The sequence below is a fragment of the Carassius auratus genome, chromosome 34 (assembly GCF_003368295.1).
Source record: "Carassius auratus strain Wakin chromosome 34, ASM336829v1, whole genome shotgun sequence".
Taxonomy (NCBI): domain Eukaryota; kingdom Metazoa; phylum Chordata; class Actinopteri; order Cypriniformes; family Cyprinidae; genus Carassius; species Carassius auratus.
Genome location: NC_039276.1, coordinates 2,019,718 through 2,047,453, shown reverse-complemented (window position 1 = coordinate 2,047,453; position 27,736 = coordinate 2,019,718). Strand labels below are relative to the sequence as shown.

The following is a 27,736-nucleotide window of genomic DNA, read 5'->3' as shown; positions in this document are numbered from 1 at the left end:
ACGGTGAAACTTTCACCATTTGATTGGGTTTCCTGATGCAAAAGTCACTGATTAATAGCATCAAAATGAGCTCAAGTTGTATTGAACATGGATCTTTTGTGTAAAGAAGAACAATTACTGTTATTTTTAGCACATGTAGGTTAAGCGCACCTGTAAAAACACCTCAGATCTTATTCACACACACACTGTCGGAGCTCCTTCATAGTTTATACACACTTTATCATTTAACAGAGGAACACCTGGAGACCTGACAACAGAAATCAGTGGACATCCACATCTGCAAGTCAATAATGGGCCGCTTACAAAACCTAGTGTGCTGCGTGCATGGATTGCTTCTTACATGTCCCAACAATCCCGAAGAGACAAGTAGTCTGTCTCAAAATACATGGCATAATTCCGACCAATCAGATTCAGTTTTGTGGAACTGGATTTTGGACCAATTGGATTTGACTGTGGGCGGAGCTACTCAGTGCAACATAGGACAAACATTTACATTACATTTACGCATTTAGCAAACGCTTTTATCCAAAACGACTTATAGTGCATTCAGGCTAACATTTTTTTACCTAACACATGTTCCCTGGGAATCGAACCCACAACCTTGCGCTGCTAACCCAATGCTCTACCACTTGATCCACAGGAACATACAAATACAATCTAAGTAGCCAAAAACTTCCCTGTGCTAATTTATTATAATGTATATTTTTTATAAGACTGCACTAAATTTTTATCCATATACAGTCTTGTTCAAAATAATAGCAGTACAATGTGACTAACCAGAATAATCAAGGTTTTTAGTATATTTTTTATTGCTACGTGGCAAACAAGTTACCAGTAGGTTCAGTAGATTGTCAGAAAACAAATGAGAACCAGCATTCATGATATGCTCGCTCTTAAGGCTGTGCAATTGGGCAATTAGTTGAATTAGTTGAAAGGTGTGTGTTCAAAAAATAGCAGTGTGGCATTCAATCACTGAGGTCATCAATTTTGTGAAGAAACGGGTGTGAATCAGGTGGCCCCTATTTAAGGATGAAGCCAACACTTGTTGAACATGCATTTGAAAGCTGAGGAAAATGGGTCGTTCAAGACATTGTTCAGAAGAACAGCGTACTTTGATTAAAAAGTTGATTAGAGAGGGGAAAACCTATAAAGAGGTGCAAAAAATGATAGGCTGTTCAGCTAAAATGATCTCCAATGCCTTAAAATGGAGAGCAAAACCAGAGAGATGTGGAAGAAAACGGAAGACAACCATCAAAATGGATAGAAGAATAACCAGAATGGCAAAGGCTCAGCCAATGATCACCTCCAGGATGATCAAAGACAGTCTGGAGTTACCTGTAAGTACTGTGACAGTTAGAAGACGTCTGTGTGAAGCTAATCTATTTTCAAGAATCCCCCGCAAAGTCCCTCTGTTAAAAAAAAGGCATGTGCAGAAGAGGTTACAATTTGCCAAAGAACACATCAACTGGCCTAAAGAGAAATGGAGGAACATTTTGTGGACTGATGAGAGTAAAATTGTTCTTTTTGGGTCCAAGGGCCACAGGCAGTTTGTGAGACGACCCCCAAACTCTGAATTCAAGCCACAGTACACAGTGAAGACAGTGAAGCATGGAGGTGCAAGCATCATGATATGGGCATGTTTCTCCTACTATGGTGTTGGGCCTATTTATCGCATACCAGGGATCATGGATCAGTTTGCATATGTTAAAATACTTGAAGAGGTCATGTTGCCCTATGCTGAAGAGGACATGCCCTTGAAATGGTTGTTTCAACAAGACAATGACCCAAAACACACTAGTAAACGGGCAAAGTCTTGGTTCCAAACCAACAAAATTAATGTTATGGAGTGGCCAGCCCAATCTCCAGACCTTAATCCAATTGAGAACTTGTGGGGTGATATCAAAAATGCTGTTTCTGAAGCAAAACCAAGAAATGTGAATGAATTGTGGAATGTTGTTAAAGAATCATGGAGTGGAATAACAGCTGAGAGGTGCCACAAGTTGGTTGACTCCATGCCACACAGATGTCAAGCAGTTTTAAAAAACTGTGGTCATACAACTAAATATTAGTTTAGTGATTCACAGGATTGCTAAATCCCAGAAAAAAAAAATGTTTGTACAAAATAGTTTTGAGTTTGTACAGTCAAAGGTAGACACTGCTATTTTTTTGAACACACCCCTTTCAACTAATTGCCCAATTGCACAGCCTTAAGAGCGTGCATATCATGAATGCTGGGTCTTGTTTGTTTTCTGACAATCTACTGAACCTACTGGTAACTTGTTTGCCACGTAGCAATAAAAAATATACTAAAAACCTTGATTATTCTGGTTAGTCACATTGTACTGCTATTATTTTGAACAAGACTGTATGTATATTTATGCTTCATTTCTTGGGGAATCTTTTTCATTGAGCATATTATTATAATCAGCAATCAGCATAATAAGCACAAATATTTATCATATAAAAACAGAATATTTAATATATATTTAATATATAATAGTGTAACATAAAATATCAATAAAACAATATTACAAATTATTAGGCTTAACATCTGCAAAATATAGAACTGAATGTGTGTGTGTGTGTGTGTGTGTGTGTGTGTATTTATATATATACTGTATGTATAATTAAAAAGATAAAAGATTAAATATTATATAATTACAATATTTTGTCTTTTTCACTAGGTTTGTCTAATGCATTATGGGATAGCTGCAATGATGCCTACCTTTTGGGCTTTGTGTCAATGCATTAAAATGCTGTCTAGGTAGACATCTCACTAGGTTACAGTAAAACTTTGAATGAAGATCATATCTAAATCCATGGAACAGGTGAATTATATTCATAAAAGAGGTTAAAGTGAAAACATATCTCTCTCTCCTGACTCTCCAGCTAATAAAGGGTGAGCATTAATATTGATGAGAGGCTCGTTTGCATGCGGCTCTCGGTCACCCCCAATACAAGCAGAGAAACCTCGACTGATTTTCCGCCGTGGTTTCCCTTCCATCAGCAGAAACAGAGCAGAGAGCGAACGAGAGACTCTCCCCGGGGACAAAACATTAATATTCATTAACATCCTACTGCGTTCAATCTCCACCCCTAAGAGATGGAGGAAAAATGAGCAGAACAAAGAGAAGACAAGGGAGAGGCGGGATTGGATTACTAAAGTAATAACAGGCACTGGGGATCCTGGAGAGTCATCGTAGAACACGGTTTAAAAAAAATAATAGCTATTGACAGTGCTATGACAATCCCCATAACTAAACACTGAAGGACGGACGCTGAAGCTAATGGCGGGTGTTTTATGGGCCGTTTTTGAAAGGCAAATAAATTCACGATGTGCTTGGCTTGCTCCAGAGGGAGAAGTAAAACGCTGGCGTGGCTTTAAACAGACTTACCCCGACCGAAACCTAATATCAGAGCCACATACCAGTGCTACCTCGGCTCATCAGGCTCGGGTTACAGCAGCCATACGCAAAATCTTATTTAAAAGGTTCTGGAAGCATGTAATACTTGACTAAAATATGCTGAATTGTAATTCAAAAATGCATTAAATGCAGGGATGCATTGAACTGATGAAAAGTGACAGTGAAGGCATTTAGTAAAGGCTAAATTTGTAAATAAAAATGTTTTTTTTTTTTTTTTTATAAATGCTGCTGTCAATCAATTAAAAATATTCCACGGTTTCCAGAAAAATACAACTGTTTTCAGCTAATAATACAGATAATAATCATCATGTTTCTTGATGATTTCTGAAGATCATGTGACGCTGAAGCCTGGAGTAATGATGCTGAAAATACAGCTTTGATCACAGGAATAAATTGCATTTTAAAATATAGTCATATCAAAAACTGCTTCTTAAAATTGTAATGATATTTCACAATATCACTGTATTTATTGTATTTTTGATCAAATAAATGCAGTCGTTGTGTGTAGAAGAGATTTCCCACACCAACCAAATATATATAATACATAAAATATAAACATATATTTAATCATGAACTATATTGATATTCAAATATAAAATATACGTGCATTTTGTACACAAATATAAACGGTCAATGAATTTCCTCATAAATCTGAATAAATCTCATTAAAATAAACTGGATTAGCTGCAGTGTTTTTTTAGTAACGTTGATATGCTATTACAGTTATTATTAATTTATTTTTATTTTCTGCCTTCACTTTAATTTGAGTAAAAATCTAGTAATTTTATTATGTTTTCTTCATTTTTAAATATGTCTATATACTTAATTATTTTTTTATTAGTTTAGTTATTTTAGCACTTCAAATTAAACTAAACTAAAATGAGAAATCCGGGAAATTTAGCTTAAATTAAGTAGTTTCAATTAAATTAGTTTTATTTAAGTGACTTTATTTTTCAAGATATAAAGATATAGTTTGTTCCAAGTGTGCATAATTTCCAAAATTCCATTTGTGTTATTTCATGACATTTTTATGACTATTATTCCAAAATGTGCTCTAAAAAGAATAATTAAAAAACAATTAAGCGGGGCTGGTGCATCGGGTCTCAGATTACAGGACAGAGCTATGGAAAAGGATTACAGGACATGGAAATCAGCTCAGCGCTGGAACGTTGTGACACTGAGCCGGCACGCAATGCTGAATTACATCTCTCAGGTCAGACATTAAGAGCTTTATCCTGATATCAGTGTACAGAGGCTAAGGAAAAAGGTGCTTTTCCCTTTCCATCAATCTGACACATACACATCCCTATCAGCTGATCACATCAGTAACCCTAACACAATATAAATCAGCCAATCTGTAAAAAACCAAGTCTGAAATATCGCACTAGACTAGTATGAACCGGAATAGCAGTGTAGCAAACACTGTGTGTGGGCCTGCATGTGTGTCACCTGCTAACAATTTACTCAACACGAACCATGTGACAGAAAAAAGCACTCAATATGTATGTGTGGAGTACATGTGTGTCAGACACAGATGGTACGAGAGAAAGTAGGAGAAAGAAACCAAGTGTATATGTGTGAACGAGAATGCATGGGCATATGTGAGAGTCTAAGAATACTGTGTTCAGAATAGCATCCTAATCTTACTTTTCCTGCAGTATATTCAGTGGCCAAAGAAAAAAAAAATCAACCCCCTTTAAAATAATCACATTTTGTTGCTTTGCAGCCTGAAATGAAGAAAGACAGTTTTTGTTCTATCCAGCTGTATTTACTCAGTGCAACATGAAAAATGGATCGTCTCCCCTCCTAAAAATGACTTGTAAACTCAATCAGGTGTAACTAATTCACCTTCTCAATGGCGCACAAAGCCATTTGAGTTTCAACTGTTATCAGCTCTACCCATTTTGATCAGCTCCGCATATAAATAACTTTCCTGGAGCATTTCAGTCCTTGGTAGTGCAACTGAAGCAAACAATCAAAAGATCTCCGGGATAAAGTTGCGCACATGCACAAGTCATGAGATGGATACAAAAACATTTCAAAGGCTTTATCAATCCACCCATTCACTGCAGAGCATTCACTGGTGAGCAAGTGATTTCTCCAAATCTGTACTGATGAAGAAACAAACTCATCTACATCTCAGCAATTTTTAACAAAATCAGATCTAAAATGCAGTTTTTGATAATGATAACTGAATTAAGCATGCAACGTAATGAAATCATGTGACAGCAATGCAGTATAAGACTGTTTGCAAGGTTTATTGTTGCATAATGTGTTCTGTGTTTCACATTTATATTTTTATAAAACACTGGAAGTATAAAGGACATGCTTACATTAAAATGGTAAGCCAGTTTTCCATCGCAAACAAAGCCAGAGAGCAGGGTTCAGACACAGTGCTATGTCACCAGGTTACTCCAGAGGCTTCCTGTCTGAGATATTAATGTCTAACCATCTGTTCCTATATCATAAACAAGGTGAAAGGAAGATACATGCAAGGAAAACAAGCCAAGAAGTATCGCCCTCTCGCCCGAGCAACTCCATTTCTAATGTGCACGGAAAAAGACAAAACTTTCATTTTATAGGTGAACTATTTCTCGAGTCTTATTAAAGAACATAACTCTGCTCTTAAATGGTTATTTCCAGACATAAAAATGACATGTCTTGGCAACTAGCTGAAAAACAACAAAGTTTTTTATATATTTGATAGTTTCAAGTAACATTTTTTTTTTATGGTTTTAGTTTTAACTTTAACAACAACCTTAAACCTCGATATCTAAAGTCAATATGAGTTGTCTTTGCATTTCTTCAACATAAAAACTCCAGGCTCGTCTAACAAAAAATGTAATTTAAATGGAAATAAAACTGGGGCAAGAAGGCGTGAGGACCGTTGAAATGCTCACTAGATTTGAGCGTCCCTGATTCATGTGAACGAGTGAGACACACCCTGACTGAGGCTTTATAGGCTTCAGACAGACAAGCATTCACCATGACAACCTCCAATTGTTTACTTCCTTTTCTTCAGCGCAGTAATGTAAACTACACAACTGCAATGCAACACAAATGCAACACTTTATGCCTTTTATGCATGATATTATTTTCATTACAACCGAGTGCATTTTCTCAAATTCTACCAAAACAATTCCAGGTGTTTTAAAATGATTCATTAGAGAGATTTAAAATCAGTTATTACTAATGAGCTTAATAATTAATGTAATTAAAACATTATTTTTTTTTTGTTATGAAAATCAGCCTAAATTTACGGCCGAAAAAAAAATACATATAAAATTCAACTTTTTTTTATATTTTTTTATGTGTTTGCAATAATGAGAATTTGGCTGAAAATGTGTTTCATTGCCAGAAAAATGCCAATGCAAAAATATCTTGATGATCACAATGTTCTTTATAGAATGAATAATTTCTAATATAATTTGTAATTCCAGAATAAGAAATTATAACTGTGCGTAATTGCAACATAATTGTAAAATAAACGTAATTGTGCAGTATGATATTATTTTCATTACACCTGAGTGGATATTATCCCAAATTCTACCAAAATGAATCCGTTTAAAACAAAAATAATTCCTATTATTCGCAATAGAGATGATTTTTTTTTTTTTTAAGAATTCATTGTAATGCATCACCTTAAAAATCTAGAAGACGGTCTTCATTTACTTTATAGAAAAAGATAATTTCTATATAATTTGCTGGCTGTTAATTTTAGTGGTGAAACGTGATCTGGACATGTTCCTGTCTTTCAACCGGTCGGCCGGCTCGTCTGGATGCTGCACCTGTACAGGTGTGTCCTCCTCACACTCTCAGGCATCTGCCTCTGACATCACCGTCTGCTGACGTCACATGACTCAGACGGATCTCGCTGCAGGTGACAGGAGAAACAGGTGTGTTCTTACCTTTGCCATCTGTGCCTGAACTCCGCTGGTCTTCAGAGCGCTGACGGCTTTCTGAGCAGCAGCAGGGCTGTCAAAGTCTACAAAGCCATAACCTGAGAGAAAGACAAGCACAACATGAGCTGTGACACAGCTTTAAAGAGACGGCACACAGTTTTGAGCTAAAGAAACAAGGTGTACTACGGTAACAGGGTGACTCTCATGACTAAAAGATACCCATCTTAGATTTAAGTCTGAAATAAAATGAGAAATAAATAAACATGGGGTTGATGATGATGATAATGATAATAGTAATAATAAGAGAAATAAGGAAATAATAATAAAAGCAATAATAGAAAAAAAATTTATAATAATAAGACCAATTAATAATGATTAATAATAAGGATATTTATTAATATTATTTATTTATTTATTTATTTATTTTTAAAAGTGAATGCATTTAAGACCAATAAACATTTAATAAATGCTTAATAAATACGACTACTAGTAATAATAATAACTGTATAAATACTACTACTACTAATAATAATAATAATAATAATGTTATATTTATTATGAATCAATAAAGAATTATTAATTATTAAATATTCACATTATTTTGCATACTTTTTTGCGTTACAAACTCTGTTTTGCATATTTTTCCTGTTTATTCTCAGTGGTGATTCTCATACATAAATAAAATAAAATACCTCTTAAAATGCCCACATCTTTTTTTTAATCGCCACATTGCGTCTGCACTATAACCGAGCTGGGGTAGGTTTCCCAAAACAATAGTTGCTAACCTGTTACACAGTTGACACAGGAATTGTCTCTTGCTCAATCGAGGCAGTGTTGCATCGTCACTAAAGTTTAGAATTTGCATTTCTTTTTAAGCCTTGCCAGTGTTTAAACAGTACGCTCATGCACACTCAGAGCTCGCACACATAAGGCCACCTCACATTCGGCTCACAAAATCAGGCTTGTGCTGTGTGCAAGCTATTGTGCAACAATTGTCCCATTGTTAAAACAAAAATGCACTGCATTATCAAACATTTAGGTGATCGGTGATCAGCTCAAAAATCCCAATCAACAACAAATTACATAATTTACAAAAAAAATAAAATAATAATAACCAGAAAATCAAGATGCATGGCTCAGAAGATCTGAAATGACAGCATCTAATGGATACACTGATGTTTTTTTGAGGCACAAATGGCCAGCGAACACGCACACTTTAATGGCCGCAGGAGGAAGCAAAGCTCTGCTTGTAGAAAGCATCTCAGTAAGTGTGCTGTGAGTCATATATCAGAGAGCCAGGAGTTAGAGAAGTGCTGCACTATCAGTGTTTGCTTCCTCTAATGAGAACAATTAAATGGACATGAGGAAGTGGATCCAAGATAAGTCCTTGCGTTCAGCTCCACCCTTCACACTCCTCTTGTGTAACTGCTGCTATATTTAATCAGCCAACAGGTCAAACCACAAACGCAGCTCATCCTGAGTAAAAGCTGAAATATATGTGACAAAGAAACACTCACTAAACACAGCTAGGATCCATCCGCACAACTATTAATGATAGACTTTTGATAATATACCGTATATGGATTTGCTCTGAGAGTGGAATCATCACACATTTATATTTATCAATATAACAATATACAGAAAGGAACATTTTCCCACACATTTTTACTAAAGCATTTTAATATATGAAACACGGAGAGTGCTGTTGAGTGATTCATTGAATCAGTTTTAAACATAAGAATAACGTTTCATATCGTTAGTAACATTTCAAGATGAACACTTAATTTTTTCAGTAATTTTTGACTTGATTACCCATCTTTTTTTTTTTTTTTTTTTTTTTTTTTTGAAAAATTATATTCAAATGTGAGTATCAAATATGATCTTCAGGCTTTTGAGGAATGTTTATTTATATTTAAATCGTTATGACAAGTACTTTATTAATACTATATGCAAGTGTCTGCTGTACTGTTATAAAGATCTCACTGATTTACATAGCAAGCATCACGATTTCTTCTTAACTTTAGTCCATATAAATATCAGCATCTGCAACAAATTGCATGTTTTTCCTCAGTTTGGGTCTCTGATTGAAATGTAGGTGTTTTTCCTCCATATTCTTACTATATCATACTATATGAGCCATAAAAGCCTGACGTATCAAATATGATACTCAAAAACAAAAATGCAAACATTATTATTATTTCTAATATTATTTTAAGTATTTATTGACATTGTTAACCAGACTCAATCAACGTAAACTGTAAAACTAGTCTATACTAGAATCATTAGTCAAATAGAAAACTTATTTTTACATTTCCGGCAAAATCATGTCGTAACTATACAATATATACAGTATCGCCCAGCTTAGTGTTGGACAGTTTAATGTGAAAGTGAAAGGCTCTGCTGGTTAAACAATGGGTTGGGTCAGTCGCTCAGTGACTTTAGATCATTTGCATTTGTACATCACCGTGATACTCTGGGTTAATATTTTCCATCCGCCTTCTTTAAATTCGGCTGGGTTGAAAGGGGCCTGACAGAAATTACTCAGCACATAAATAATCCAAAGCGCTGTGACTAAACCACAAGCTCTGGGGCAGTCGTGCCTTCGAGGTGCCAAACCAGGAACGGAGCCAGATCCTGGGCTACAGAGGCCTGGAACAAACCCAGAGGCCTGATACACCCACGCCAGCATAGCTGCACAATGACGCAAAGTAGTGCGTGCAAACACACACTCACACACACACCAGTGCATGCATGAACACTCAATCAACACATAAGTGTGCTTACAGATGAGAAACTCTTATTTGCACGCACTCATGTAATATATTGCAATGCTTTTGATGGGAATGTATGGACGCCTGTTTCTGCCACAATTAAAAATATTGACTTTTTTGTCTTTTGCATGACTTTCATTCTTGTAATTCTAACTTTAAATCTCACAATTCTAAATTTGATTTTCATAATTCTTAGTTCAAATCTCACGATTTTGACTTTGGTTCTCTTAAATCTGACTCTGATTCGCATAATTCCGAGTTTAAATCTCACAATTCTAACTTTGGTTCTCATAATTCCGAGTTTAAATCTCACAATTCTAACTTTGCTTCTCATAATTCTGAGTTTAAATCTCACAATTCTAACTTTGGTTCTCATAATTCCGAAATCTCACAATTCTAACTTTGGTTCTCATAATTCCGAAATCTCACAATTCTAACTTTGGTTCTCATAATTCCGAGTTTAAATCTCACAATTCCAACTTTGCTTCTCATAATTCCGAAATCTCACAATTCTAACTTTGCTTCTCATAATTCTGAGTTTAAATCTCACAATTCTAACTTTCGTCCTCATAATTCCGAGTTTAAATCTCACAATTCTAACTTTGCTTCTCAAAATTCCGAAATCTCACAATTCTAACTTTGCTTCTCATAATTCTGAGTTTAAATCTCACAATTCTAACTTTGCTTCTCATAATTCCGAGTTTAAATCTCACAATTCTAACTTTTGTTCTCATAATTCTGCACCAATCGACCTAATATTAATCAATTACCAGGATCTCACTCACATCTTCCTCGTCCTCTTCCTGAGCCGCTTATGGAAGCCGTGCTTCAAATCAAAAGCTTGAAAGCGTTAAGTGACAGAAAAAGCTTTCAGGGACACTCATAATTCCGAAATCTCACAATTCTAACTTTTGTTCTCATAATTCTGAAATCTCACAATTCTAACTTTGGTTCTCATAATTCCGAGTTTAAATCTCACAATTCTAACTTTTTATTCCTGTAATTCTGAGTTAAAATTTTATTAGATTTTTATTCTCATAATTTAAAGTTTAAATCTTCTCAATTGCAAGTTACAAAATCACAACTTTAAGTTTATATCTTACAATTGAGATTTTTTTTTTTTCTCAGATTTTCAAGAAAAAAGTTACAACTGCCAGCCTTGGATCTGGAATATTTTTTCCAGTAATTATTAACTATAAAACAATATTATTTAAAATCATTTTCTCCATGTAGAAAATGGGTAGGATTTATACCCAGCACTTAACTACGAAATCAGCTGCATTCTTTCATTATCTCAGCCATAAAAGCCATTTTCAGGATCTGTTTTAATTAAAAGCTGGGCACAACCATACAATGTGATGATTCAGAGTTTTCTGAACCAAGCATTGACATCCTATCTTAGGGCAAAAGTCTAAACTTCACAGATTCTGAGCCACATAAATCAGAAAGCAGAACATAAACGTACGTACCTTTGCATTTGTTCGTGGTTTTGTCTAAGATGGCCTTGGTTGATACGATTTTTCCATATCTACAACAAGAACAAACAAAGATGCGTTAAGAATTTTAAAACACAGGTATAAAAGGGCCAGTTTGAACGTTACCATATTTGTACCATGGTTATAATCTAATTGAAACTAAAACCACTTGCACTGCAGGAGAAGGCGTCTCTGGAGAGAACAGAGCGGGGAAAGAAGTCCTTGGGGGGAAATGTGACTGATTTACGAAGAGGTTATAAAACTGCAGTGGAATGCTGCAAGGCACATGTGAGTGGAAACATGACCTTTGACCTTACAGCACGGGCACCAATAACACCTCACGAGTCACAGCCACCAATGGCAAGAACAGATAAAGGGGTCATTAAGCACTTTCAATTAATAACTAAATGGGAACGACTTCATGAGATTTGAAATCCAATTACAGCAGATGACTCTTAAAGCCTGTGCCAGTCTCTCCGGGGCCACAGTGACATCACGCTCCGATTCTTCTGGGGGATGAAGAGTTTGCACCAATCGACCTAATATTAATCAATTACCAGGATCTCACTCACATCTTCCTCGTCCTCTTCTTGAGCCGCTTATGGAAGCCTTGCTTCAAATCAAAAGCTTGAAAGCGTTAAGTGACAGAAAAAGCTTTCAGGGACACTCAGGAGATTCTTTCAGCATCTTGGTTCCTGAAGTAGTTTTCTCACGGGGATTTTTAAAAGACTTTGTTAAAGAGTTTGACAGGCTTTGTATCCAAACCAACCAGCTACGATGAGATTCACAACATTACAAACTTTGATTTGAAGCAAAAAAGTGCTTGAAAATCAGAGAGAAAGACTGTGAACTTTATTCTCTCTCTCTCGCTCTCTCTATCTCTCTCTCTCTCTCTCTCTCTCTCTCTCTCTCTCTCTCTCTCTATATATATATATATATATATACACACACACACACACACACACACATATTCATACACACACACATATATATATATATATATATATATACACACACACACACATTTACAAATATATATATATATATATATATACAAATTTTAAAAATAAATAAACGTTTTACAAATGCTTCTCTTTAACTCTGCATTAACATTCATTTTTTTATATTATTTACTAAACATTAAATAAATGAATATTACTATGAATTATTTTCATTTGATAAATAACTAAATAATAATCTAGTATACACATGGTTTTGCAAATGTGTCTCTTTGCCTACACATTGTCATGAGTTAGAAGCAATAGTTTAAGTATTTTTTCACATTTGTTTTGCCCATTGGGATTAAAATAAAAGTCTTTGCTAAAGCAGTAAAAGCCATGAACCAAATCAAATAGCTATAAGGAGAATTAAAACATTAAAACATTGGTGTTTGAAAATTGGACAGAAAGACAAATGTACAAGACTATACATGATAGTTTTAGTGTGGGAAAGAACTACAATCCCATGAAGCACTGTGAATGACAATTGATATAAAAATGGACAAATATCAAACCACTGATGTAAGGATTATGCATTTAGAATTCACAAATATTATATATATATATATATTAAATACAAACACATAGAAGTTTGAATGTTTAGTGTGAGCTAAAGTGCGATTTTTTTTGTTTCGATGGAGATTTCTCTGCAGAATCATGGGTAATGTAGTTTTTTACCAGGAATTCTGATGTTAAATACCATTGTTTTAAAAATAAGTTGAAATAACGTGGCTAATGGCTTCGGAAAAATAGCATATAGCATCGATTAACAACCTCATAGCTCACAGTAGGTCTGTCTTAATGATTTATAAGTTACTGTTCAAAATCAATTCTCCTATGGAGGAAATGAATGTGACTGTAGCGCTCTGTAAACAGAAGTATATGCACCACACACAGATATTGAATGAAATGCATTAGAATTAGCCAAAAGGCGGCATCTTATGACTTCCTTTAGGTTTCGTAAGAGAGCGAACACGTTATGAAAAGCTGACAAATGCCATTCATTAATCTTGCTGTCCACAGAGACAGCACAACAGCGTTTATAGCTCTTTTTATGTGCTTCATCGTCCGGTTTACCGGAAAACGATGAGGCCATCAGGAGGAAAAACCTGTCCTAATAGGCATCCTCTCCATTAGCTCGCACTGAAAATCTATTAGAATTGAATTGCAGAGGCCAGACGGTGGAGAAGAGACAGAGAGACGGATAGAATGACGCTCCTGAGAGGAGGAACAATGTGACTGGTGTTTCACCTGCCGTTTCAAGCCCAGTCTTGATCCCATTATAGAGATCCAGTTTCCCTGCACCAGGAGCTTATTGATCTCCATAGTAAGAGCTCAGGGCTGCGTGAGCAAACATCAGCAGACTTCTCTGCTCTGTGTTTACAGACTTCCTATTTGTGATTTAAACGCGTAGAGATTAACAAGGGATGCACAATATTTGGTGACCATAACAGTGATGGTATTTCAGAAAACTGTATAGATTTACAATTTAATTAATGTAGGCTCCCATACTTTTTGACTACTGAATATCCAGGACTTTTCCAGTCATTCGAGAGGATTTTGAAAATGTACGGAGCTCAAACGGTCTCTGAAAATTTAATTTTTATTTACTCAAAAAATGCATTTAGATATAGATGCACACAAACCTGCCAATTTGCAATCAGGTACGATTGTGAAACGAGTCAAATCACAGTTTTTAGGAAACAGCATTATAAAGTCATTTACAAATTTGACATTGGATGACAACACAAGCAGGAAAATAACCTGAGTGACAGGACAAGAGACAAACTCAGATGAACCAGGAAGAGTTTGCTTTTATATCGTCTCATTATTGCACCACGTCTGGTTAGGACACAGTGTACAGTGACCATTGAAAAATGTTTGAGGAATTTGTCCTCCCTGGTTTTGGCTCATTTACAGATAGACAGCGTTACCTTAAGGACATGCTCTTTAATCTACTCTAGTCTGGATATGAGCAAAGGTGAAAGGGTCTTGAAAGCCATATCCTCTGATTTCAATGAATATGACTTACATGTGCTTACTTTAAGTGTTTTTTTGTTTTGTTTTGTTTTGTTTTGTTTTATGGGAGTAAAATCCTCCCAACAGAAATTCATAAGCATAGTTATCGTGATTTTTTTATACATTCAGTAAAACATAGGTAGAAGCTTTCTACCTAAATAAAAATATAAAATGACAGACAGACAGATAGATAGACAGATATAAAATATAAAATATTTATTATGCTATTTATTATGTTTAAATAATTGATTTATGTATTTGTTATATAAGTATATTGGCTGGATTTATTGATAATCCACATTTATATTGAATTTATAGGGCTCTACTGTATTTTTTTATTTTTTTTCAGTTGGAATTTTTCTGGATTCAATTTTTTTTTTCTGGACTCTGTCTTAATGGTTAAAATAACATTTATTCATTAAAAAACATGTCTAATTGATTGAAATCATGAAACTTAGTTAACAGCAATTTATTAAACTAGTAACAAAAAAATCAAATTTTTAGGGCCCTATGACATACTTTTTTTTTTTTTTTTTATCAAATTCGGTGTTATTTTTCACTAAATACTGTGTTTTCTCTTAAATTGTTCTGGATTACATTTCAATGGTTTAATACAAATTTTAACTCTTCAATAAAATAAATTTTAATTATTAATATTAGTTTAATTAATATATATATATATATATATATATATATATATATATATATATATATATAATTTTTTTTAAATAGGACCATGAAATGTGTTTTTTTATTATTCCTTGAAAATAAAGTTTTAATAATAATGTTATTAGTAGTATTAGTAGTAAGACATACATTCTACTGTAAAATAGACTTATATTTCTGTCACAATTTCTTCAAGTTAAACTGCACTTTTAATTTAACGGCTTGCAAATCTATTAAAGTGACTCCCAGAGTGTAATAGCTGAATTTTGCTGATATTAGTCATTTCAATTTCAATCTATTTGGCAATAGTGACTGTTTGACTATTGGTGGCTGAAATAAATAAGTAAATAAGTACATTAAAAAAATCTTTTTTAAGCAGGCAGTTTGAGGAAATACAACAATATCAAGATGCAGAATATCATCAAAAGGCTTAAAAATATTGAATCATATAAAACTATAAAACAGCCCTTAGAGTATTATATCAGCAGTCGTCTGAAGCCAATGATCAGCACAATGATCTGAGGTTTCATGGTCATTTTATTTGATTCTCAAAGCTCCATAACCTCAAGTTATGACATCGATATCTCTGACCTCATATCGTTCACAGGGAAGTGACCTGGAAAAGGTTACATCCCAAAGGTTAAAGGACAAGTCGCTCTAGGCATCAGGATGAGATTAAGCTAAATCTAGTGAAGGGTTAGAAGATCACACCACTGAAAAGCCCAACACTAATCCAGAGCCTCAGTCACATCCATGCATGAACTGAGCCGTTCTCTTTAAACCGCAGCAGATTTCTAATTAAAGACGCTGATTCAGTTCCTTTGAGGACAGACCTGTGAACATCACAAGACATGCAGTCTGAGATTTGAAATGTTATTTGCAGTGATGCAAATATCAAAAGCTGATTTCTAAAAGAAGCAAACACATTGGCCTACGCATTCAATAGTATTGTCCCAATAAATGTGACACGTTAGGTCACTCCCAATTACTCCACATGCTTACAATTGAAGATTTCTCAAGTCTAAAAAATAAGATCATGAGTCGATGAATGCATGTAAAGGTAACTGTTGCCTTGAAAAAATAAATATACGTGTTGTGATATACATTAGATATCAATATTAATATAGATATCAATCATTTCAGTGGTGAGCAACATATTTGTAGGTGTCATAAAACATTATTATAATATGTATTATATTCAAATTATATAGTACTTATTTAGCAACTAGGTTTCAAGTAAAATAAATGAAAAACAGAATCATGATGTCATATAAATATATATATATATATATATATATATATATATATATATATATATATATCAAAATTTATTTAAATGAAAATGAAAATGCATGTATTTATTAAGCAAATAGGTTACATATTAACTAATATATATATATTAACTTATATTAACTTTTAATATATATATATGTATATATATATATATATATATATATATATATATATATATATATACACATACATTAAAAATAAAATAAATAATAATAAATAAATAAACATGCATATATATCAATGTTTTTACTGGCAAGCAACATATTCTTATGTATTTTAGGTTATAACAAATATATATATAAAGTTATTAATACTTTATCACTACATAACTATTAATTAAGAAGATAATGAAATAATGTAAATGCATACTGATGTATATATACAAATACAAATACATATACATATATATATATATATATATATATATATATATATATATATATAGGCAGAGAAAGCACAGATATACATATAGTTGAGTCCTTCTTTTTATTCTTTAATAATCAGATTCTAATTAGGAAACAAAATGGCCATGTTTTTCCTAAGAAGTGTGTGTGTGTGTGTGTGTGTGTGTGTGTGCTTGCACGCACATTAGTGGGAGGAAGTTTGATGAAGGGCTCGGAGGAGGAAACTGAGACTTCAAAGTCACATCGGTGTCTTTCATCCAGTCACCATCCGTGGTTCAGTAACTGGATCATTCTGTGCTTCTGCTACAGTGATGCACCAAAACAAACCCTGTGGTCCTTTGAAACAATCCATCTCTAATATTCTTAGAGCTTGTACTTAGAGTTTGAGCCGGGTGGGAAAATGATACATACAAAACGACCACACACTTTTGAATACTTTTCTACACCCTTTACATGATGATCTGCTGGATGGACTGCTTTATTCAATTTACATGTGACCGCAAAGAACAAATATAGAGTGCTCAAAAATTCAAAGCGCGATGTGTCCTAAATAAATCAAGAGGAAGAACTTGTTATCGAGGAGTGTTTTGCATAACAAAAAGCAGTGTTTAGTGCTGATGTGCTTCAAATCATTTTCAATGTAGATTCGTAGTTTCCAATTGTTTCATAATGTGAAGCTGTTTTTGCACTAATTTAAGGTTTCAAATCCAAACAAAAACCAAATATAAAAAATTTATAATAATCAAATGATATGAAGCACATTGCATTTGAAGTTTGTGTTTTGAAAAATGAAATGAAAATGCAAAAATGATAATAATAAAACAAAACAAAGCACCTTTCCTGTGTTATTTAAAGGTCCCATGTTGTACACTTTTCTGGATATTTATTTTAGGTTTTGATGTCCTTAAGAATATATATTTGCAGTGTAATTACCAAAAACCATCTCATTATATTTGTACAGCTCCTTTCTCAGGAGTTCTGCTAAGAAGAGGTAGATTTTAGCCTGTCTAATTAATATTCATGAGCCTCTCTTCTGATTGGCCTGTTGTGTTCTGAGTGACGCACGGCCAGGCCAATCACAGGTAACTAGGGTCAGCCGACGTCAAAACAAAGGGGAAACTGGAGGCGGCCCACTCAAACCAGTGCAGATTCGGCTACGTAAGGATCTTATAATATCATCTTGTGATGCTGGGTACCAGAATCAACGTAATACAGTCTCAAATTAGAAATCTGATCACATATCTGCTGCCACTGCCAGATAATCAAACCGATGACAGCTGTGGTTAAACGCGATGAAATGAGCAGACTGCACAGAGACATTCATAAAAAATGCTCGAAAAGGTAATAAAGTATGGTCTTTTGTTGTTATGCACGAGTCTACAGATTTCTTGCCATATGTATCTTATGATGTCCTGTATGAAAAAATGTCTGTGCGGAAATTTATATGTAATTAAATAGCCCCTAGACCTCAATTATCGTGAAAAAAAGCCAGGAAGTTTCACCTTTGATAATACAGGACATTTAATTTAATGCAACTGACTATCCTACAATTCATACACATTAAATAACCAATCATTAATGAGTTTTTGTATGATAGTCAATTGAATTCAACTATTTATTCATAAATTGCATTGAATTCAGCAAACATGACTAGATCCTGTGATATAATAATGTAATTGCGTATAGCGTTTGGTCATCTCACCCACTCAAAATCAGACTCACAACACCATGTTCTTCTTCTGTTCATAACATAAGTGTCATTTGAGTCTGCAGTAAAGCAGTGTGGAGGATCTGTCAATCTTCTAGTGCCTTCACTCACAGGAGTCCTCTGATTCTGCTGGAAAATCACTTATATCACCCAATAGGCTCAGAGAGACGCAGCATATGCCTCATCTTTTATTGATGGCATTCATCCCAGACCTCTTAGAGGGGAAAGTCATCCAGCAGCCCTTGACACACAATGACCGAAATATGAGCGTTCCCTGAGCCGCAGTGCCAGGATGATGAGTGAGATTACAAAACTAAGACCAGAGAGCGGCCAATGGCCCTTTATTTATCCAACACCGTCCCAAATACTCCTACAAATGTTTCGGGTGCAATCAAAGTGAAGCGCAATGGACAGCATTTGTGGGATAATTATTTGTTGCATAATCCCTTAGTTTATAAAAAACAGTATTTAATACACTTACGGTAGTGCACAAAAATATACAGAGTGCACGGATATTCAAATTCTGGCTGATACAAATCATATCATGGCCAATAATCAATTAATGGCCCATTTTAAAATTCTACCAATAAATACATTTATAAATATATAAATTAAACTCAACTCAACTATTTAAAAACCATGAGAATGGACCAAAATACTTTTTGTATAAAAAAAATAAAATAAAAAAAAACTAAATATAATAACATCACAGCTTGACACAACTATATATCATACACGAAATCCAGCTCAAATGCCAAAAGGCTGATGAAATGACTAAGTCTTTAAGTTACTTTTAAAAATATCTAGAGTTGACGAAGATTTCATGATTAGCAGCAAGAAATGCCAAAGTGTAGGAGCCGCAAACTGAAAAAGTGCGATAAATTACAAACGAAACAATGAAAATCAATTGTTTTAGATATATAAAAAAAATCTAAATAATTTTTCAGATTTGTTAAAGACTAAAACTTTGCTTTAAATTGTTAATTTAATTAATGTAAGATGCTACCTAATCTAAATAAAAGTAGGAGAAATTAGCATGTACAATTAAATATTGGGAATCATATGTAAAGTATAGACTGATTATGATACATTTAAATAATAATAATAAAATTACCAAATAACTAATATTCTGATAACCAATAATTAATTATCTGATGGCCAATAATCAAAAATTTCCCATATTAAAGCTATATTAATAAATACATTTATAAATGTAAATAATTTAAAATAGAACATTGAAAATTACTTGTTTAGATGTTACAAGTGAATTTATGCATGAATAATATATTTTAGATTTGTTAAGATTGCATTTAACGATCTAATTAAATTAGTATTGTAACTACTAATTTTAAAATTAAACATTTTCTAAAGATAAGAGCACTAGATGGCAATCTTAATGTAAAAGTAAGAATAATTAGCATGCACTATTAGACAATATTTGGACAATATATGTAAAATATACACTGATAATGATGCATTTTTTAAATAATCTGTCATATTAGCTGATAATCAATATGATTCCGATATGACATACATCCTGAGAAAATAGTTTTAGATATTATTAAATAAGTAGATTTAAGACTTTATACATGTTAACATGAGACTAGTGTGAGAGAATAACAATGTGAAAATGTGTAAAGTTGTACTCAATCTTTTAAATTCAACATCAAATGTGCATAACTTATGTAGTTCGCTTTAATACTAGACACCAAAAAGAGACGGCGAAAACTTAACAGTAATTAATAGAATATTAATAGATAACTCATAAAGATAATTTACAAGTTTACAGCTTGAATAATAAACAGATTGTTACTGAATAATTCACATAAGTCGGATATAACACTGCCTGATTGCTTGTATTGGCATAAAATGTACACTATAGTATGTTATAAGATATATTAGATATAAATAACATATACAGTAAAGATAATAAGATATAAAACACACACACACACACACACACACACAAGCTTACATATTTCTGCCTTTTTATTTTTTAAACAAAAAAAAAAATGAGTCAAAACGTTTTTCTGTGATAATCGGCACCACGCCACAGATGCTGAACTTGCATTGAGTGCGAACCAGACCTTAGATCTCAAGCAAAGCTATTACACTCAATAATGTGCCTCCCTTTCTGAACAGAGAGCCTCTGATCGATAGACCAACCACATGTTGAAGCGTTCATCAAGCAATAACTGCACACTGATTCAGAAACAACTGAGAATCGACTACAACGATGACCTTGTAAGCACTAGCCCTATGGCCACAGTAATCAATCTCCATTTCCAGGAGCCACCGTCTCGCAGTGAAACTGGGCTTAATGAGACACATCCGGACAAACCGGGACGCTGGAGGCCACACTCTTCATCTTATCTTCCTCCACATTAAATAAAACATCTCTTAAAGCTGTTAAAGGTATAGTTCACCCAAAAATGAAAATTGATTCTGGAAATGTACTCATCCCTCAGGACATCCAAGGTGTAGATGATTTTGTATCTTCATCAGATTTGGAGAAATGTACATCACTTGTTCACCAATGGATCTTTTGCAGTGAATGGGTGCCGTCAGAATGAGACTCCAAACAGCTGATTAAAAACATCACAATAATCCACACCACTCCAGTCAGTCAGTTAATGTCTTGAGAAGACAAAAGCTGCGTGTTTGTGAGAAACAAATCCATTATTAAGACGTTTTTAACTTCAAATTGTTGATTCCTGCTATTATGTTATTCTGGATAGAAAACTCAAATTTTAGCCAGACGATGGATTTGATTCTCAAACATCTTTTTCAGATGTTAACCGATGGACTGGAGTGCTGTGGATTGTTGTGATGTTTTTATCAACTGTTTGGACTCTCATTCTGACGGCACCCATTCACTGCAGAGCATCCATTGGTGAGCAAGTGATGGAGTGCAATCTGTTCCTGTGAAGGAACAAACTCATCTACATCTCAAACGGGTGAGGAGGACATTGAACTATTCCTGCAATTGATCCTGTATTTCAATACTCTTTTAATGAGGATTGTAGGATATACTGCAGCTAAAAAAAGAATATCCTGATATTTCTCAGCCTTCCGGCAGTATTCGATCGTAATATTTACATCTGAAGGTGGATGTAGGGTGGTACTCACGGCTGGCAGAGCTTGACCAGGTCATGGTCAGTGGTAGTTGGCAGTAAACCACGAATGTAGAGGTTCGTTTTACTGAGCTGCTCCCAGCCGGCTGTGCTGCTGCTGCTGCTGCTGTGATTGGTGCTGCTGTTGGTGCCAGGACTGGGCGGAGCCATCGGGTGGAAGGCGGGGCCAACAGGGGGCTGGAAGGAAGGACACAAAACAAACCGTGGTCAGAGACGAACAAGGTCAAAGAAAACAGAGAAGCAAAAAGTAAAACATATGCCTCATTTTACTGAACAGAATCCAAATGAAATGTGTAACACCGCCCGTCACACTGCAGAGTTCATGAAACACACTTAGGAAGACGTTAAACAACTGTGATGTACCTTTGTTTACACATTGTTTTACATTATTACTCCATTACTCCAACCTGCATGCTGTTATTTTACATTGGGCTACTGTGATGATGTTTTCATAATATTTAAAGCTCATCTCAACACATTTTGCTGTTTAAACCCTTTCTGCAGATTTTAATGCAAACTCTGTGTAGAAATGTAAAATATTACTGGTCTAGGCCAATTAAACATACATTTAGTAGTGAAATTTTAGCTTCTGAAAAGGTTTTAGACTTTTGGCGAGTTAATATATCTCATTCACAAAAATGTAAGATATAAAAAATATTTTCTGACAGCCAACCGAATAGGTTTTGTTTTACACATGCTTATCAATATCCATAATTATTAATCATGAATAAAACCCATTTCGGTTTCAGTTTCTAGCTGAATGAAAATGGTAATTTCGGTTTTGGTTAAAAATTATTTTCAGTGCATCATTGCAAATAAGTGATGCTTTTACAGATTATGCAACCCTAAAAAAACACAACTAATCTGCATAAAAAACCACCAAACATCAGCTTTATCTGAAAACATAAGAATAAAAGCAAAACAGGAAACCAATGTGATCATTTTTAGACCCTTACATCTGTATTTGATTTTGAAACAGAAACAAATTTTCAATTCAAGTTTTCAGCAACAGTGCATGCATGCAAATCTTTGGCAAGTTAAAATGGTTAATGCACACATTTTGTAAAGATTGCAAAACATGTCAAAATGTAAAATATGTCTGTTCTGACTCACCAACAGAATACGTTTTATTTTGAATGTTTTTCAATAACCATTATTCTGAATTAATTTTATTAATAAAACCTTTTCAGTTTAGCTTTCTCACAGAATGAAGATGGTCATTTTGGTTTTGGAAAAAAGAAAATAATAATAATTTCATCATTATAAATAAGTGCTGCTTTTACAAATTCTACAACCATAAGAAAAAAAAACACTTCAAGTCTAATCTAAAAGAACAAACTCCAAACATCAGCTTAATTTGAGAACTTATAGATCATTAAAACAGAAGAATAAAAGCAAACGGGAAAGTTTGATACATATTGATACATTTCAAATTCTCAGCAAACGTGCACGAGTGCAAATCTGTCAAAAAGTTGAATTTTGCTAAACACAAAATATCGTAAAGACCGTAAAATAGGAAATATGTCTGTTCTATAATGTTCAGCTTTTGACTAACCGCAAATAATGACTAATTCTATGACTTAAATCCAATTCTGAATTTTGGAGGATCAAACAAGAATGGTTTAAGGCTGGAGGAATCAATGAATCGCTCTTTCCCTCCACACCTATAGTGAAGAGGATCTGTTCCTGAACCTCCTCGGCTGTAATGCTACACTTCTCATGTTAGTCAGAGCGAGGATGGGTCTCTGGCAGCGCTGTGATCCATATCTGCAGTGCAGTCTCTCCTTCTTCAGAAAGCAGTTGTCAGCATAAAGAGGCTCCTCAGGGGCCAGAAGCCCTGACCTCGGAGCACGGCTGATGGAGAAGACGCTTCGGGAATCTAAAGGAAGCGAATGCGGCACTGAACGTTTCTACGCGCTGAACACTTTTGTTGAAGGTTTGGACGAGCTTGATAAGCAACAGACCCAAAGCTTTTAGTTTTCTCTCAATGCAGGTGAATCCTTCTTGTTCTGTAGAATTTAATTTCTAGGTAGGTCTGCAACAACTTCAAGAGGATCATCAGGAATTGCTATTCCTGTGGTAAAAACTCATTATAATTTGGGTTGAATTTGCAACATTCAAAACGTCCGCCCTGCTACACCGTGTGAGCTAGAGACTTACAATTTCACAAAGTCCCACTTCTCACGGGAAACGATTTTTCCTCAAGGACCCGTGTGTTTCGTAATTTTCATTTTAAGGTAAAACCTTTCAAATTTATTCTCTCATGAAACACTCATCCAATGAATCAGAGATTCTTCACACGTCATCTTTGGATCTATATTTTATACATATGCACATTTTAAACTGATTTGCTGAGAAAAATACACTCTGAACAAAAAGTCTGAACCAATTTGGAAATAGAAATTAAAACCTGCGATGTCAATGTCAATGCAACTCCATGGATTCTAATATTACATTTTACTTTAAGAAAACAACTTGATGCTCCAATTAAAGTGTTTCACCACAATCTAAAGCAAATAACACAAACAGGACGTTATATACTTTTATACATTTGCATTTTTTGCTTCTCACGGATGAAATCAAGATATTTTTTATTAAAACAAAAGCCTACAACACGAAGAACTCAAAAATAAAAGAGACTGATAAATCTTTGTACAGTGAAAACCTGAAAGTTTTATTGATTTCTCACGCATGCAATAAAGCTATTTTTGCTCATAATAATAGTGAAATTGTTGTGGTTTATCATGCATGCTCTGAACACATGCAAAACTTAGCAAAAGTGAAGGAGCATGAACGAAGTAAAACAAAAGTCAACTACATAAAATACTCAAGCTTTATCAGGCATAAAATAGTTAAGTCATTGATTGTACAGTGAAAACTGGAACTTTGGATCGATTTCTCACGAATGCAATAAAGTTTTTCTGGTCATAACAGTGGTGAAACTGCGATTTATCGTGTATGTTTTGTACACGTTTAATCCAGTATTTTCTGAGAGCAAAATGGAAGGAATATGAACTATCCAAAACAAAAGTCAACACAAAATACTCAAGCTTTATCAGGTATGAAAGAGTCTCAAATAAAAGACGCTCCACTGCAACAAACATCAAGTAAATGTCACGCAGATCCATTCCAAACTTTCGTTTAACCAGAACAGATTCAATCCAGAATGCGAGGCCAACGGCAGTGAAAATGATTGGGAATGTCTGAACGGCAATGCTTCATTCTTCGCACTATAAAGGAGTTCTTGTGTGGTAAAGACATCACTTCCGTCCTGTTTGTATGGACACAGATGTTCTGAGCTTCGGAGGTCTTCCTGCTCAAGTGCCCTCGCAGTTCAACTGTGATTATCCCGCTCTCTTTTTTGTGGAAGTAACAAGAAAGAGGAAGCGTTCGGAATCTCTGGAATGCAGCAGTGACAGTTCACTGAACGAGATCCAGAGAGAGGAAAACTGTCCCCCTGTGTTCCCATCCTGCTTTTTACGCAACTTCTGATCCAACATGAAACTAACAGAAACTTAATTGTGAAAATACAATCCATTTGTTATCCTACTGAAATCCTATTTAAACTTCTTCTTCTTCTTCTTCTTCTGACCCAAAATTTTGCAACTGCTACTCCTCCTAGAGCGTTAACTCTACAGACTCCAAACTCAGCCCAGCTCTTCAGCCTATACCCACCGGGTGTGCTATATCTTTTCTAACTGATTGGACTGATGATTTTCATAAAAATGAAGATTAAAAATCATAAAAATCCCATAGATGACCCAAGCTCCAAATCCCTTTAGACTCAATCAAGCTTCGATGCTAATCAATTTAAACTCATTCAAACTCATCTAATCTATCTATCTATCTATCTATCTATCTATCTATCTATCTATCTATCTATCTATCTATCTATCTATCTAATATTTCTTATCTATCTATCTATCTATCTATCTATCTATTTATCTAATATTCTTATATATCTATCTATCCATCTATCCTTACAACATGCTAATCATGCTAAAATCATGCTAGCAACATGCTAATCATGCTAGAAACATGCTAGCAACTAACATGCTAGTCGCATGCTAGTCATGCTTGAAACATGTTAATCATGCTAACAACATGCTAGCGACATGCTAGTAACTTGCTAATCGTGCTAGCGACATGGCTAGTCACTTGCAAATAATGCTAGCGACAAGCTAGCAACATGCTAATCATGCTAGCAACATGTTAGTCACTTGATAATCATGCTAGCAACATGCTAGCAACTTTGCTAATCATGCTAATGACATGGTAGTCACTTGCTTGTAATGCTAGCAATATGTTAATTACTGTCTTTTTTAAACTTCTTAAACTTTAAAAACTTTTTAAACTTTTCACATTTTCTAACTTTTCTAACTTTCTAAACTTTTCTAACTTTCTGGTCAGGCTTTCTCAAGCCAACTTAAAGTTTGTCTTGACAAACTTTTTTATCTAGTTTAACATGATATTATTTCATGTCACATTAACTCATCATCTTTCCATCAACCAAGAGCCAAAACACCTTTATAAAGGATCTAAGCTGAAGTCTGTTTTTTATTCACAGAATTTGGTTTTGGATTTACTTTGGAGCAGTTATCACAAATTGCTAGTAAATTTCCACAAATAATTAGAAAGAAATGGCACACTGAAAATTAGAAAGACTGAAGTGGTATATTTAAAGTTCCAATAATCTGTGGAGACTTTGAAAAATCATTTTTACAGTGATATAAGTACTGGGAAAAGGCATTGATCTTCCACTTCTGTCTTCGTCCGAAGTCCTGAAATCTATTTAACTAATTTAATAAATTGAGGTAATATTTGATGTATTGTATGCAACAATCTTTGCATGAATTATGTGATATAGATATCATTCTGATTCAAAATAAAGTGTATGCGCAAGTTTCTAAAGACATAAACATGTAACATGGCTTGGCTTAGCAGAGGAAAATCATTTGAGACCAGTTTTTTTTTTTTTTAAATGTTCCACATTATGCAATTTTTATGCAAATGCAAGATTTCATTTGAGAGCAAAGGACTCTAAATCGAGTTCAACACTCATATAATAGCATATTAACATGGTTTGTAATGCATATGAGGCGTATACATTAAATTAAATATTGGGAATAGTGCCAAGGGTTTGTTTAGATGAATATTATTTTATATTATGCTTTCACTAAGCATTGCTGTTTACATCGACTCACAATTAAAAGAACAATTCACTGCAAATGACAATATTATTATAATTTACACACCTCCAACCTCCTTGGACTCGGTGTTATTGTCTTTCTTACATGCTAAAAGTAATTCATATGATTTATGTGCAACATTTCTTGTTTTCTGAAGCCATGTGACAGCTCTGTGTGAAGAGTAGACTGAAATGTAATATTTCTCACCATCATATAAGCTACTGTTTGCAGGTTTTTTGGAGCGTGACGATATAAAAATCACAATCCATTTTCACGAATATGGAAAACAGAAGCTTGGACATTCTCCTGTTTACAGGTTTAATGTGAGCAAATGAAGACTACTTTTAATTTTAGGCTGAACTCTCCCTTTTATTCCCACACAAAAGCAGAGACAGCAATGAAAATGACCAAGATTGGCAAGTGCTGAAAACCACAGACCTGCGCTCCAGGAAATCCAGTAGTGCTGAACAAAATATCATTTCATTGAAGGTCTACATAACAAAGACAGCATTTATGGGTCAATGTCCTATTGAAATGGCCTGGCAAGCCTTTGGCTGCTCTTTCTGCTATTGTCTAATGCAGCTGCGTAAAGAAGTGATCACAAGACTGGATAAATAAGACAAGCTCGACTTTAAAAAGGCGGCGGTGGATTATTAAAGGTCAAAAGCAAATCTAAATCTGCCTCGATATGGATTGCTCCAACACTGCTTATACTAAACATTTAACAGGGTGATAAAAGCGCTTTCTATGAG

At 34.3% G+C, this 27,736-nt stretch overlaps 1 protein-coding gene across 3 annotated transcripts in view; it reads right to left on the bottom strand.

The window, feature by feature from the left end:
• The window catches only part of LOC113052930 (RNA-binding motif, single-stranded-interacting protein 1-like), a 63,675-nt gene that overhangs the window by 17,373 nt on the left and 18,566 nt on the right, over window positions 1-27,736 (bottom strand). For all 3 annotated transcript variants that reach the window (XM_026217413.1, XM_026217415.1, XM_026217416.1), the window contains exons 2-4: window positions 21,791-21,972; window positions 11,568-11,626; window positions 7,334-7,425 (exon numbers count right to left, since the gene is read on the bottom strand). In XM_026217413.1, the coding sequence (XP_026073198.1) occupies window positions 7,334-7,425; window positions 11,568-11,626; window positions 21,791-21,972 (333 nt within the window). The remainder of the gene's footprint in view (window positions 1-7,333; window positions 7,426-11,567; window positions 11,627-21,790; window positions 21,973-27,736) is intronic.